We start from the raw sequence: 15,867 nt of genomic DNA on the forward strand, positions 1-15,867 counted from the left end.
ATGCAACATAAGAAGTAAAAATAGTTGATTTCCCAATGGAAAATATAAAGATTTATCTTGGATCAAAGTGGTTCTCAGTTTTTGTACAAGAACTATTTTAATCATGTTAAGAGTTAAAGCTTAAGCAAGTGTCTTCAGAGTTGGTATTCTTGCCTAGCATAACAGCTGGATCTATCCAAAATGAGTGGGGTACATCCAGAGATGCCCAAACACAATGATATGCACTTACATTTCTAAGCCTCGATGCAATACACACACACACACACACACACATATGATTCAGAACCGTATTTTCACTGTGGTAAGGTAGTGTGGTGTGCCCCAGAGGTCATTTTTTAATCCCCAACTGCAGGTTTTAACATAACAGAAAGTGAATAAAAGGATACTGTTAGCTAACTGTAAAAGACTTCCTTTCAAAGATTTCAAATAGCATGCAGGATAATTAACCACTCCATTCCCTAACACAGTAATAGCAAGCAGTTACCATAATAATCAATCACTTCATCTCCTTCCACAGCCAACTTCTTAAAGATCTCAGCCAGCCAGTAATGGATTCCTTGAACTAGAGCCTACTCATTAGTTTCCTGCTCCCCATTTTTTGTTTCTATTCCTCTAATCATCCAACAATAAAAACTCAAAGTAATATATATTGAAGTCTTTAGATTTGATTGTTAATAAGATCAATGACAGATCAGAAGAAAGTCAAAGTAGATACTTAGAAATATATTCAAACAGTTCCAAAGAGAAACTACATTGTTAGGCTCAATAACTTTTCCAATATATACAGAGCTTGGAGCTGAGGGAGCTTTTAAAAAGAAAAAAAAAAAGAGGAGGGAGAGAGTCCACAAGAATAAACAACTTCACCTCTTCAAACTTGCATTTTTTAAAAAATTCTAAAGGACTCCAAAAATAGAAAACAGTTCTCCTATTCTTGTATCAAATGAAGACCACTGAAAGAAACAGCCAAGAAAAGCTGTCACATAAAGGAAAACGGAAGAATAATTCAAGTAGGAACTTGGATGCAAGTTGAACTATCCTGATGGCATTTGTAGCACTTTCTCCTGCTCCAAAAAGACTTTGATACAAGAAATAACTTCTACTCATGTGAAAATGTAAAGGAGATGCTGAAGTAGTGCATAAAATGATCAAGACAGAAGTTTGGAGCTGAATCTAATATCCTCAGCACACCCACTGGTCATTTGGAGCTCGATCCCAGTATCTGGGATCAAAAGCATTTTATAAAATATGCTTAGTGTTATTTTTCATTTCTCAATCATTCATAGATTTGATTCTAAATGAAATCAGTTTGCCACTGTCTGCAATGCAAGTTTTTAAATGTTAGGCATTTTATAATATTTACCAAGAAAGTGAGCATCATGGATGCTTCTGAATACCTCACTTTCCTTACTATCCAAAATTACATGTCCAGTAGTGCAACATCACAAAAAAATGGCATATAACTGCTTTTAAAATCATTTTAAAACACTATAAAATTATGTGAGCTTGGTTAAAAACTATACAATCAAAAGGGCTTCCCAGGTGGCGCTAGTGGTAAGGAATCCACCAGCAATTCAGGAGATACAAGAGATGTGGGTTTGATCTCTGAGTTGGGAAGATTCCCTGGAGGAGAAAATGGCGACCCACTGCAGTATTCTTGCCTGGAAAATCCCACGGACAGAGAAGACTGGTGGGCTACAGTCCATGGGGTTTCAAAGTCGGACAAACTGAAGCAGCTGAGCACATCCTATAAAAGCAAAAAATCACTTCCCAGAACACTAACTGCAGCACCAACTCAAATTTTTCCCAAATATTCATGATTCTCCAAGGAGAAAGCTTTCATAGAAGTTTCATCTCAATTCACTAGGAAACCCACTGACTCCACCTTGTTAAAACACTCAGAATCTGGCCACTTCTCACCACTCCCCTGCACCACCTGGGTCTGAGCTGCCTCCGTCGCTCTCCTGGATTGCTGCAACAGCCCCTCACTCTCGTGCTTGCCTTGCTCGGTTCCCTGCCTTGGTCCAATCTCAACACACTAGCCACTGATATCCTTGGGAAATGCAAGTCAGGTAATGACACTCCTCTTCTCAAAATCCTGAGAAGCCCCTTGTGACGACACTAGCCTGCAAACTGGAGCCTTTGGCAGAATTTCCAGGTGCTCTCGTGATCCAGTCCTCTCTCCCCTTCCTCCCCTCATCTCCCCCACCTCCTGGTAAGGCTACTCCAGCGTCCCGTAAAAACACAAACATGTCAAGGGAGCTCTGGCCTCAGGGCCTTGGCCCTGTACAGTCAGGGTCTTCCTTCTTTCCCAAATGGCAAATTTCTCCATCTGTTTAAACATATCTCCTTGATGAGGCCTGAAACTCAATACTTTAAAACTACTCAACACTCTACACTCTTCTACCCAGTACTCTTAATCTCTCTCATTCTGCCCTTTTTACATTTTTTCCACCTTATGACATACTATACACTGTGTGTGTGTGTGTGTGTGTGCTCAGTAGCTCAGTTGTGTCTGACTCTTTGTGACTCCATGAACCAACCCAGGCATCGAACCCAGGTCTCCTGCATGGCAGGTGAATTCTTTACCATCTGAGCCACCAGGGAAGCCCAGACACTGTATAGCTTACATATTATCTCTGTTGTTTACATGTCTCCCTCAAATAAACTGTAAGCTTCATTACAGCAGGGATCTTTGTTTTTCATTGATATCCACATAGCCACTCAGAACAACGCCTAGAACACACTAATCATAAACAAACAACTGCAAGATACTCAACAAAATAATAAATGAGGGTGTCAAAATTCTCTAAAGGACAGCACTGTCCTTGTGTTATGCTCTCCTTAATTTATACTAAAGCAAGTCTAAAGTGTTACGCAACAAAAGCAACAGTGTACTGAGACCAGTGCTGACCGGGTGACCGTCAGCGAGCTGAGATACTGAAGGGCCAGCACAACCAAACACACAGAGACGCACCAAGGCCGCCTGGGATTCTACGGATGGGAACTGTTTTCAAAAATCATGACGCTATTGTCAGTCTAAAAATGGGTAATTCAGTGACTTTAGAAAGCTCTCAAAACTGCTTAAAATGCATTATGCTAGATAAGAGAGACAGAGAAGAAAATGATAGCTGCTTCTTTGGACTTCAAAACAGATTTCTGCCTGTTTTACCTAGGACTTCTTTGTTTACCACAAACACACAGAATTGAAGAAAGACCATCAATTTGGTGGCTACTGCTTATTTACAGCTTACAAACACAGAAAGTGCAAATAAAGGAGAACCTGCTATACGTGGAAAAAGAAATAGTGAACATATTAAATAACAAGGATTTAACTCTTCTCAAAATGTTATTGTAAAAATTTGTAAACACGTACATTACAGTGAATAGTCTATAGTGAATCCAAAAGGATCCTCACCCTATCTCACCAGTGATTAACACACTGCTCGTCTTTACTTCACTCCCATCCAGACCATTCTGAAGCAAACCTCAGACATCACATAACTTCAAATATAAATATTTTAACGTCTCTAAAAAAGCAACTTAAAAAAAATACATAACCACAACATAACAAATTGACACCTTAAAAAATTTAACAATAAATCCTTGGAATCAAAAGTTTATTCAATTGATGTTCACATTTCCCTGATTTTTTCCTAAAAGTTGTGCTATTATTGTTATTTTGCCTTTTAAACTATTTTATTTGAGGGGAAATCCAACTAATCCATCCTTATTTTCTGATTAGTTGATAGGTCTTCTTATGTTTCTTTTAATCTATAGGTCTTTAAATATTCTTTTCACATTCATACAAAAGTACTAAAATCTGAATGAATTTATGAAATACAATAAGTTTAACTGCATTTTCAAATAAACAATGTACCAAAAACTAAATTTGCATCTCAAAAAATCCTAGGGTCTAACGGGCTGGAGGAAGCAAAAGCTGGAATCAAGATTGCCAGAAGAAATATCAATAACCTCAGATATGCAGATACCACCACCCTTAAGGCAGAAAGTGAAGAACTAAAGAACCTCTTGATGAAAGTGAAAGAGGAGAGTGAAAAGGTTGGCTTAAAGCTCTACATTCAGAAAACGAAGATCATGGCATCCATCCCATCACTTCATGGTGAACAGATGGGGAAACAGTGGCTGACTTCATTTTTCTGGGCTCCAAAATCACTGCAGATGATAATTGCAACCATGAAATTAAAAGACACTTACTACTTGGAAGGAAAGTTATGACCAACCTAGACAGCATATTAAAAAGCAGAGACATTATTTTGCCAACAAAGGCCCATCTAGTCAAGGCTATGGTTTTTCCAGTGGTCATATTAGGGATGTGAGAGTTGGACTATAAAGAAAGCTAAGTGCTGAAGAATTGATGTTTTTGAACTGTGGTGCTGGAGAAGACTCTTGAGAGTCCCATGGACTGCAAGGAGATCCAACCAGTCCATTCTAAAGGAGATCAGTCCTGGGTGTTCATTGGAGGGAGTGATGTTGAAGCTGAAACTCCAATACTTTGACCACCTGATGCGAAGAGCTGACTCACTGGAAAAGACGCTGATTTTGGGAAAGATTGAGGGCAGGAGGAGAAGTGGACGACAGAGGATGAGATGGTTGGATGGCATCACTGACTCAGTGGACATGAATTTGGGTAAACTCCGGGAGTTGGTGATGGACAGGGAGGCCTGACATGCTGCAGTCCATGGGGTTGCAAAGAGTCAGACACGATTGAGCAACTGAACTGAACTGAACTGAATGAGCATTTTAGGTTAACTCATATTAAACATGAAGCAACAATGTTTTCCAAGCCTTCCCTTTTTCACCAAAAGAAACAAAATTTCCAAAAATTATAACTTGGACTTCCCCAGAGGTACAATGGATAAGAATCTGCCGGCCAATGCATAGGACACAGGTTCAACCCTTGATCCAGGAAGATTCCACATGCCAAGGAGCAACTCAACTGTGCACCACGACTCCTGAGCCCACACGCCACAGCTGCTGAAGCCCAGATGCCCAGAGCCCATGCTCCGCAGTGAGAGGCCACCACAACGAGGAGCCCACGCACGGCCACTGGAGAGCAGATCCCGCCTGCCACAACTAGAGAAAACCCACGCACAGCGACGAAGACCCAGCACAGCCAAGATAAATAAATGAATGAAATGAACTATACAGTGAAAAAAGAAAATGCCAAGTCAAACAAAACTATTAAAGTTTATACTTATAAAAAATTATAACTTATTCTATAATAGGTTAGGAGTTAGCAAATTTTTTCAGCTAGAGGGCCAGACAGCAAATAATTTAAGCTTTGTACCCAGATGTCTCGGATGCAACAGCTCCTTTGCAGAGCACAAGCAGCCACAGGCAGTATGCACACAAATGGGAGTGGCTGTGTTCCCAAAAAATGCGACTGACAAAAACAGGCAGCAGACCAGATCTGTCCCATAGGCCGTAGTTTGACAACCTTTGTTCTAGATGGTAAGGCCTATCAAAGTTACACCATATCATCACGGAGGAGAAAAGAGTGAAAATATACTTTTATAAATAAAATCAACTTGGGAAAACATGGCACAGTTTATGATAATCAGTTCAGTCGCTCAGTTGTGTCTGACTCTTTGCTAACCCATGAATCGCAGCACGCCAGGCCTCCCTGTCCATCACCCACTCCCGGAGTTCACTCAAACTCACGTCCATTGAGTCGTGATGCCATCCAGCCGTCTCATCCTCTGTCGTCCCCTCCTCCGTTCCACCAAATTTATGAAGATATCAAATATTCAGCTAGTCTGACCAAATACCAAAATTTAAATAATGCATCATGTCATGCTGACAATAACCAGAAAATTAAAATATAAAAGATTATCAGCTAATAAAAATACCATTCCTCCTAAAATTCTGCTGAGGGATTTATTTTTTTAAGAAAGAATAAGAGTTTACAAAATTCTAACAACTTTCGATGCAGCTGAAACAGATATACTCCCTGTCTTCCTCAATGAGGTATACAGAGAGATGAACTTTTTATTTGAAGACTTCTTAGAAAACACCCAATGCTCTGCTGCCCCCATAGTTACCTGCCTCTTCAATAGATGACAACAGAAGACCATGGTTTCTAAGTCTTCCATCTGCTTTTGATAGTTTTTATATCCCTATATCTAACACACAGGAATTAAACAATAAATATTTGCTGAATGAAGGAATGGTAAGCGATGAGTAACTAAATGGATGTAAACAGCTATTTCTTACTATTATAAAAGAATTTTACTGCCTTGTTATGAGTTCTAGTCTGCTGCTTCTAATGTGATAAGGAAGGACTCCATAAAATTTTAATAGTATAACAAGTCAAATAAGGTACTCAGTTTCTTCATCTACAAAATGTATGTTATGCTCATAAATCATTTTATGATATTATGAGACAATGCATATGAATCACATAAAACAGTGCCTCTCACAGTGTACGAATGCATAAGGGTCACTATTATCATTACAGAAATTACATAACTAGACTTATTAGGGTTGCGTGTAAACAAACTTAAAGTAAAAACATGATAAATTTAATTTCATTTATTTAGGATACTCAGGAGGCTTTTCTGGTGGCTCACATGGTTAAAAAATCTACCTGTGATGTAGGAGAACCAGGTTCAATCCCTGGATAGGGAAGATGCCGTGGAGGAGGAAATGGCAACCCACTCCAGTATTCTTGTCTGGAGAATTCCATGGAGAGAGGAGCCTAGTGGGCTAAAGTCCACAGGGTTGCAAAGAATCAGACACAACTGAGCAGCTAACGCACACAAAGAATCCTCAGGGAATCTGGGTTTTTTCCACAGTGCAGGTATTTGAGAGATTTTTGCTTTTGGACAAGATGGAGTAACAGGAATACATTTACACTCTTGCCTGAACCAAAGGGGAAAAAAATCAGACAAATACAGAAAACAGTTTTCACACATTAGCCAGTAGGCAGCATAGGACAGTGATCCTTGAGAGAAAGGAAACAAACTGGATAAACCTTATGATGGCCCCGCTTACTGCCTGGAGAGTTTCCTGCCACGGCACAGGAACAGGAACTCAGAACAGGAACCCTGCAGTCTCTGTGAGTTGAAGACAGAGAGCTGGGCATCCAGAGACGCCCAGGTGGCCAGAGTTCACAGGGCAGAAACCCGGGGAAGAGAGTCACACAGAGAAAAGACTCCGGAAATCTGCAGAGTCCCTCCAGTCTTCAGCTTTGTCTTCAGTGTATGTGTAAAAAGAAATTATCAAAGTCTGGGAAAGAATAACATGCAAGTTTTAAAGGTAACAATCCCCAAGTTCACATAGGGCCAGAACAGCTCCTGTTCCCAGTAGTCACACTAAAAAAATAAAACCTCATTCTGGTTACATCTGTTATAGTACTCAGAAGGGTTTTGCCTAGCAGCAAAGCAAAGTTAGCTCAAGGCTAAATGCTTCTCTAGTTCGTGTAACAAAGTATAAAGCAAGGCCTGAAAGGATGACGCTGTCTCTAAATAAATTAACCACATCCTAGAATTGAAGTACAAAAATATCCAACACCAAATAAGGCAAAACTCACAATGTGTGGAATCTAATAAAAAAATTACCAAACGTGAAGAAGCAGGAAAATGTAACCTATAATGAGAAAAATCATTCCATTGAAAACCCAGAAATGACAAAGATGATAGAATTAGTAAACAAAGATATTAAAAGTTACTATAATTGTATTCATATGCTCAAGAAGTTACAGGAAATATTAAACATGTTAGGCAGATACACAGAAGACATTTTTTTAAAGATACCAATCAAACTTCTGGAGATTAAAAACTACAATGTCAGAAATGAAAAATAAACTGGATGGGATTAACAGGTGACTAGGTATTGCCACTCAGTGTTCTTCCCTGGAGAATCCCAGGAATGGGGGAGCCTAGTGGGCTGCCGTCTATGGGGTCGCACAGAGTCGGACACGACTGAAGTGACTTAGCAGCAGCAGCAGGTATTGCCAAAAAATAATTAGTAAACAGCAGTAGAAATTATTCAAAATGAAACAAAGAGAAAAATTAATGGGAAAAATAAAAAAATTATCAGTACCACTATGAGAGGTCAAATATACATGTAACTGGAATCCTAGAAGACAGAAGAGGAGGGATCGAGAAAGACACATCTGAAGAAATAACAGCCAAAAATTTTTCCAAATTTGATGACATATATCGCTACATATCCAGGAAGCAAAATGAACACAAACCAAAGACATTACAGGAAAACTACAGACCAAAGTCTCTCATAAACACAGATGCAAAAAGTATTTTAAAAAGTTAGTAAATTGGATCCAGTAACATATAAAAGGATAATACATTGTAACCAAGTGGAATTTATTCCAGGAATGCAACTGTTACTTTAAGAGTCGAAAATCACCCAATCACTGTATTAACTGACTAAATAAGAAAGAGCATCACAAATAGATACAGAGAAGTATTTGAAAAAGTACAATACCCATTCCTATTAAAAATTCTCAGCACATTAGGAAAAGAAGGGAACTTTCTCAGCATGATAGAGAGCATCTATGATAAACCTATAGCAGCCATAATGTGTGTAAAGTGTTAGTCATTCAGTCATGTCTGACTCTTTGCAACCCCGTGGACTGTAGCCCGCCAGGCTCCTCTGTCTATGGAATTATCCAGGCAAGAATACTGGAATTGGTTGCCCCTTACTCCAGAGGATCTTCCTGACCCAGGGATCAAACCCGTGTCTCGCATACTGCAGGCAGATGCTTTACCATCTAAGCCATGAGGGAAGCCCGTCATATCTAAGGGTAAAGAACAAATGCACCCTCCCTAAGATTACAAATAAAGCAAGGGTGTTCACTCTCGCATTTCTATTTCACATTGCATAGGAGGTGCTAGGCAGTGCAATAAGGAAAAAGAAAGTAATTAAAGGAATGGACATAAAAAGGAAATAAAACTATTTTTATTCCCAGAAGACAGAACTATCTATGTAGAAAACTTCATGGAATCTATAAAAACAAAATGAGAACAAATGAATTTAGCAAATTTCCAAGCCAGAATATCAATATAAGGAAATCAATTATATTTCTATATTGGTAAGGAACACTGGTATTTAACTTTTTTAAAGTATGAAATTTATCACAGCAACAAAAAGAAACACTTACGTATAAACTTTTTTAAAGCTGTGCAAAATCTGTACACTGAAAATTATAAAACACTGTTCAGAGAAGTTAAAGAAGACCTTAAAAAATGAATCAAGTTAAAAACCTAATCAAAATTCTAGCAGGTTATTCAAAGAAACTGACAGGATAATTATAAAATTCACATGAAAGTGCAAAATGCCTAAAATGGTCAAATCAATTTTGAAAACAAAAAATAAAGCTGAAGAACAATGTGAGAAAATTAGATCACTAATTCCAAGCAACTATAGGATCACCTTCTGACATTATTTTAATACAGAGATGACCATTGCTTTTTCACATATATTTCATCTTTGTAAAATATAAAAATATTATACATATCCCCTTTGACAACTGCCTCATCTTGTTCCTTCCTTCCTGCTTCCTAGAGGTAATTACGGTCTCGTGACCTTCTTTCCAGAACTTTTTTGTACATCTATGTACGTGTCTGTGTAGACTTAGAAAATCAGAGTGCTAGCATACCTCGGAGATACTGCAGGTTCAGTTCCAGACCACCACAATTAAGTGAACGTCACAATAAAGCAAGTCACACAAATTTTCCGATTTCCCAGTTCATATGTTTACACTACACTGTATTCTATTAAGACTGCGATAGCACTATGCGTACAATAATACTGGACACACCTTAATCTAAAAACAGGATATTGCTAAAAAATGCTAAGCATCACCTGAGCCTTCAGCAAGTCATAGTAAACAACACTAAACACCACTGATCATAGAGTACCATAACAACTATCATCATGAAAACATTTGAAATATTGGGAGAATTACCAAAATGTAACGCAGAGACATCAAGTGACCAAATGCAGTTGGGAAAATGGCTCAAAGCACAACTACCACAAACCTTCAATCTGTTAAAAAATATATATATACAGTATCTGTAAAGCACAATAAAATGAGGTATGCCTTTGTTGTATGTGTTTAATACCATAAAGGAATAGATGAGAATGAGAAAAGCTTCAATTCTGGACAGCTGTTACCTAGGGCAGGGCCAGAGATGGGGTCGGGGTATGAGCATGGGTCAGCAGAAGGATAAGGATGCCCTTAGCAAGGATCGCATCTACACAGCTTCGAGTCTCTTGGTAATGTTTTGTTTTCTCAACCTGGCTGGTAGGAAATAGGGATACCTTGAATACATTTGGGTAAAAAGATTTCAAGATTTTTCAAAACTATATCATTTTCTATTACTTGAAAGTCAAATAACAGTGATTCCTATAGTACCACTGTCACAACTTCCAATACAGGATATTAACGTAACCTTAACAGCCAGGCGTACTGAACATGTATAGTACTGAAGACAGTTGAGTATGAGACAGTACTGAGGCATAATTGTTACATTATTATCCACGTTATCGTGAAGAACAGTATGGAGGTTCCCTAAAAAACTAAAAACAGAGCTACCATATGACCAGGTAATCCCACTCCTAGGCACATATCCAGAGAAAAAGATGAGCCTAAAGGATACAGGCATCCCAGTGTTCACTGCAGCACTGTTTACAACAGCCAGGACATGGAGCAACCTACGTGCCCATGCATATTTCACTTCAACAGGTGAACTATAAAACATTACATATATTTTATATGTACTGATGTTGAAAAAATCTCTAAGACATACTATTTAAAGAAAAAAAGAAAGTTTCAAAATAATATGTACATTGATTTTTTTTAAATATGCATAACTCTGTTTACAATGGCTAAGGCATGGAAACAACCTAAATGTCCACTGACAGAGGAATGGATGAACATGTGCGGTGCGTGTGTGATGGAATATCACTCAGCCATTAAAAACAGTGAAATAATGTCATTTGCAGCAACATGGATGGACCTAGAGAGTCATTCCGAGTGAAGTCAGCCAGACAGAGGAGGAGAAACATGGTGTGACATCCCTTCTATGAGGAATCTAAAAGGAAATGATAGAATGAACTTACTTACAAAGCAAGAAGAGACTCAGACTTAGAAACTGAACTATGGTTGCCAGGGGGAAGGGATAGTTAGGGAGTTTGGGATGGTCAGGGGCACACTGCAATATTTAAAATGGATAACCAACAAGGACGTACTGCACAGGACATTGAACTCGGATCAATTTTATCAGGCAGCTTGGGTGGGAGGGGACTCTGGGGAAGAACTGATACATGTGTATGTACGGCTGAGTCCCTTCACTGTTCACCAGAAACTACCACAACACTGTTAAGTGGTTGTACTCCAATACAAAATTAAAAGTTCAAAATAAAAAAATTTAAAAACTGGATTAAATATATCATTAGGCATGTTAACAGGATGTGATTACATTTTGCAAACACAGAAATTTACAGAATGATATAAGGGTGAAATACAATGGTGAGGATTTGCTTTAAAATACTACAGGAAAGAGACAGGTACATGAGACAGATGAAGGGCAAAAATATTAATTACTGGAGCTAGATGATAGGTTTGTGCAGGCTCTTTACAACATTCAAGTTCAAAGTTTTTTAAGGAAAATTATATTTTAATGCTGCAGAAAAGATGAATCTTACTAATGTTAGTGTCACAATGTGCTTCTCCAGAAGAGCAAAATTAAGTACTTTTACTCTGAAAACTTCTCAATAAAATGAGTTTAGACTCTGGACTCAAACATGTAAGATATTTTTAAATTCCTATAATAAAAAGACCCCAGTTAAGCACTTATTAACAGCAAAAGCATCTCTACAATCAATTACAAAACTTAAATTAACTCTGATCTCTTTTGCACATTAATCCATAATATTCTCTTCCATCCGGAGCTCTCTCTCAAAACAAAATGTTTCGAGATCACAGAACAAAGAGTGTCGTCCTCTCAAAGGCAAGGTACTGCTGATGCGTAACCAACAGCATCAGCCTTCTGTGGATAAAAATAGCCTTCAAACACCGCATGCACCAAAGACCAAGGTCCTGGGGGAAGACGGAGAAGAGCAAAGCAGTTACCAGGGAGGAATTCGGCCGGCTGAGAGCTTGCCCTTCTGCCCTTCACACAAGAGTCTGTTTGCAACTGAGACTGGGTTCTTGATTCCTATAAAATAAAATCAGCAGAAAGTGAAATCAGAAAGTCTTCAAGTTTCCCACTCAATTTTGTGGCTGTTTCAATAAGACAACTTTTAAGTATCAATATCTTGGAAAACTGTCTATAAATATACTAATGAAAACTGTTATTTATCATGAACAGTAAGGAGCAAATCAAATATATGAATACCTATAGGTATAAGAACAGAACAAATATAAAAACATACATTCTCATTTTATCATGTGCTATAGCAGCAAAGACTGAATTTGAAATAACACAAATTTAAATTAGGTTCCTTTTTAATAGATTTCAGGATAGAATTAAAAATTTAACTGGAAATTTGCCATCTATTATCAAAACCATGAATTTCCTCTAAGGAATACACCTGAGTACAAACAGCTTCAAATTTCTCTTTAGGGAGAAAAATTAATGGACAAAAATTTTAAATCTCACCTGCAAGAAAGAATAAAGTCCTACAAATGGGGAGAGAGTAGGGAGAAGAGGCCAAAGGTGTACAAGACTGAAATTGATGTGGCTAGGCTTGTTTCCAAGAGGGAAAACAAAATGGAGAGGGAGAAAAGGGTGCTTCTCCAGAGGAAAATAGGACAGGAGGTATTAGCGTGAAAAAGAACTGCCAGGGTGACAACAATAATAACAAGTATGACAATGACTACGACAGAAGCCGGTGACAGTAACTTAGGATCCAGTATGGGCCAGGCCCAGTGCCAAACCTTAACCAGCATCAGATTATTTAACGGACACTTCACCTCTATCACATAAGTACAGTTATAAACCCTGTATGATTACTGAGCAAACATTTGCAAAGGTTAAGTTACCTGCCCAGGATCACATGCTGAGATTTTAACAGAGGCAGCTAATGACCACACCCTTGACCACTAACTTATAGTCTCAGAACACTGTTAATACAAAAAAAAAAAAAAAAAACAGCAGGATATAAAGAGACTGAAAAACCTCAGATTAAACAACAGATTGACTTAAAACTAGGTATTTAGCTAAACACCAAAAACTACTGTCCCCCACTAAAAAAGGATAAACTATCAAAAGAAGAAAAACTCAGATCTCTGTACGAAGCTCTTAAAATAAATTTATTTCTGTGTATGATGATTCAGTGGCATAAAGACATCAATTAACTGATAAATTAACATAAATTCAAAGCTATAAATTCACCATCAGAGCTTCAAAAGGACATCTGCTGCTGCTGCTGCTGCTAAGTCGCTTCAGTCGTGTCCAGCTCTGTGCAACCCCATAGACGGCAGCCCACCAGGCTCCCCCGTCCCTGGGATTCTCCAGGCAAGAACGCTGGAGTGGGTTGCCATTTCCTTCTCCAATGCATGAAAGTGAAAAGTGAAAGTGAAGTTGCTCAGTCGTGTCTGACTCTAGTGACCCCATGGACTGCAGCCTACCAGGCTCCTCCATCCCTGGGATTTTCTAGGCAAAAGTACTGGAGTGGGGTGCCATTGCCTTCTCCGCAAAAGGACCTCTATGATATATGAAAAACTGACTCTTAAATTCACCAGGTAAACTTTGTAAAAAAAAAAAAAAATTAAGAGGCACTCATTTTACATAATACCATTTCTTATTCAAAGCTACTGTAATTGAGTGTGGTTTGTGTACAAAATAGACAAATATATCAGTGGAACAGAATAAAGCTAAAGTTGAGTTACAGACATGTGTGAATGAGGATATTTAATACGTAATACAGACAGTACTTCAAATGTAGGAAAGGATGGACTGTCTGTGAGAGGCGGACAGAACACAGAGCGATGGGGGTCAGACTGCTTTATAACAGTACCAGCTATCAACGGGTTGCTTTGCAGCTATAAATGCACCCTTGGTTGCCTGATGGGTAAAAGTGGGCATGGGCCATCTAACCATGCAGCTGTGGCCAGCTGGCACACGGCTCAGCTTTGTCAGGAGAGGGCACTGGAGATACAACGCAGCGGCCGGGCTCCGGGAGCTCACAGGCATTCACACTACGTGACCCACACGGCTCTCTCCAGCGCCAAGTGCTGCGGGGTGCAGCTTCCTCCAGCATTTGCCCACCACATGTTTTCCCCAACTCCTGACTCAGGCCACGGCAGCACAGCGGACAGCCCCAGAAAGAAAAGGACCATAGTCACGGACCCCACACCTTCTCCTCAGTCCCACACATAGCAAAGGATCCTGTGGGGCTGGCTGTCTAGAGAGCCAAAACCCTAGTCATCATCCTAGGAACAGAGGTTTACCTCCCACAGCTTCCTGAGCTCTGTGTGCCCACCTGCCAGTCTGAGCCCCACAGGACGGTTTCTGCTCCCACAGGAAAACGGCCTGGGTAACCCAACAACCTCTCTGCCAGACAGCAGGCTGCAGCCACACCTTGTTCAGTGAGGTGTGAACTTCCTTCCACATTTCCCTTACATGTGTATTTCCCCTTTGCTCTTTACATTAAGCTTCTCCAGTTTAAACTGCTGTGTAGTATCTGTCTCCTAGCTGGACCCAGTCTGATACAATAAACTTGGACAAATTGCTAAATCTCTCCTGTGTCTCAGATTTCTCAATTATAAAGTGGGGATAAAAGTATTGATCTCAGAAAGTTTTCCTGAGCACTAAATGATTTAACACACATGAACTACTGGAGAACAATCCATGGTAACAGTCACCCAATAAATGGTTGTTGTTATTATCCTTACTATTATTACTCAATAAACTATACAGGGACAATTTGTTGATCACTTCAGAAACTGATCAACAAACAATGCATTCAAGAAGCCAATGAAAAATAAATTACACATATATTTGAAGAATATGTAAGTGATGGACTTACAGTTATGACTGCGAGCTGACTGTGGCACAGATCATGAACTCCTTATTGCCAAATTCAGACTTAAGTTGAAGAAAGTAGGGAAAACCAAGAGACCATTCAGGTATGACCTAAATCAAATCCGTTACGATTATATAGTAGAAGTGACAAATAGATTCTAGGGATTAGATCTGATAGACAGAGTGCCTGAAGAACTATGGACGGAGATTTGTGACATCGTACAGGATACAGTGATCAAGACCATCCCCAAGAAAAAGAAAGGCAAAAAGGCAAAAGGGTTGTCTGAGGAGGCCTTACAAATAGCTATGAAAAGAAGAGAAGCAAAAGGCAAAGGAAAAAGGAAAGATGTACCCATTTGAATGCAGAGTTCCAAAGAATAGCAAGAAGAGATAAGAAAGCCTTCCTCAGCGATCAATGCAAAGAAATAGAGGAAAACAACAGAATGGGACAGACTAGAGATCTCTTCAAGAAAATCAGAGATACCAAGGGAACATTTCATGCAAAAGTGGTCACAACAAAGGACAGACACGTATGGACCTAACAGAAGCAGAAGATACTAAGAAGAGGTGGCAAGAATACAGGGAAGAACTGTACAAAAAAGATCTTCACGACCCAGATAATCATGATGGTGTGATCACTCACCTAGAGCCAGGCATCAAGGAATCCGAAGCCAATTGGCCCTTAGGAAGCATCACTATGAACAAAGCTCGTGGAGGTGATGGAATTGCAGTTGAGCTATTTCAAATCCTAAAAGATGATGCTGTGAAAGTGCTGCACTCAATATGCCAGCAAATTTGGAAAACTCAGCAGTAGCCACAGGACTGGAAAAGGTCAGTTTTCATTCCAATCCCA

At 39.2% G+C, this 15,867-nt stretch overlaps 1 protein-coding gene across 6 annotated transcripts in view; it reads right to left on the reverse strand.

The window, feature by feature from the left end:
* TASP1 (taspase 1) overlaps window positions 1–15,867 on the reverse strand; it is a 315,861-nt gene that overhangs the window by 250,983 nt on the left and 49,011 nt on the right. For all 6 annotated transcript variants that reach the window (XM_061435626.1, XM_061435628.1, XM_061435627.1 and 3 more), the window contains one exon: window positions 12,119–12,203. In XM_061435626.1, the coding sequence (XP_061291610.1) occupies window positions 12,119–12,203 (85 nt within the window). The remainder of the gene's footprint in view (window positions 1–12,118; window positions 12,204–15,867) is intronic.

Source organism: Bos javanicus, chromosome 13 (genome assembly GCF_032452875.1).
Source record: "Bos javanicus breed banteng chromosome 13, ARS-OSU_banteng_1.0, whole genome shotgun sequence".
NCBI lineage: Eukaryota > Metazoa > Chordata > Mammalia > Artiodactyla > Bovidae > Bos > Bos javanicus.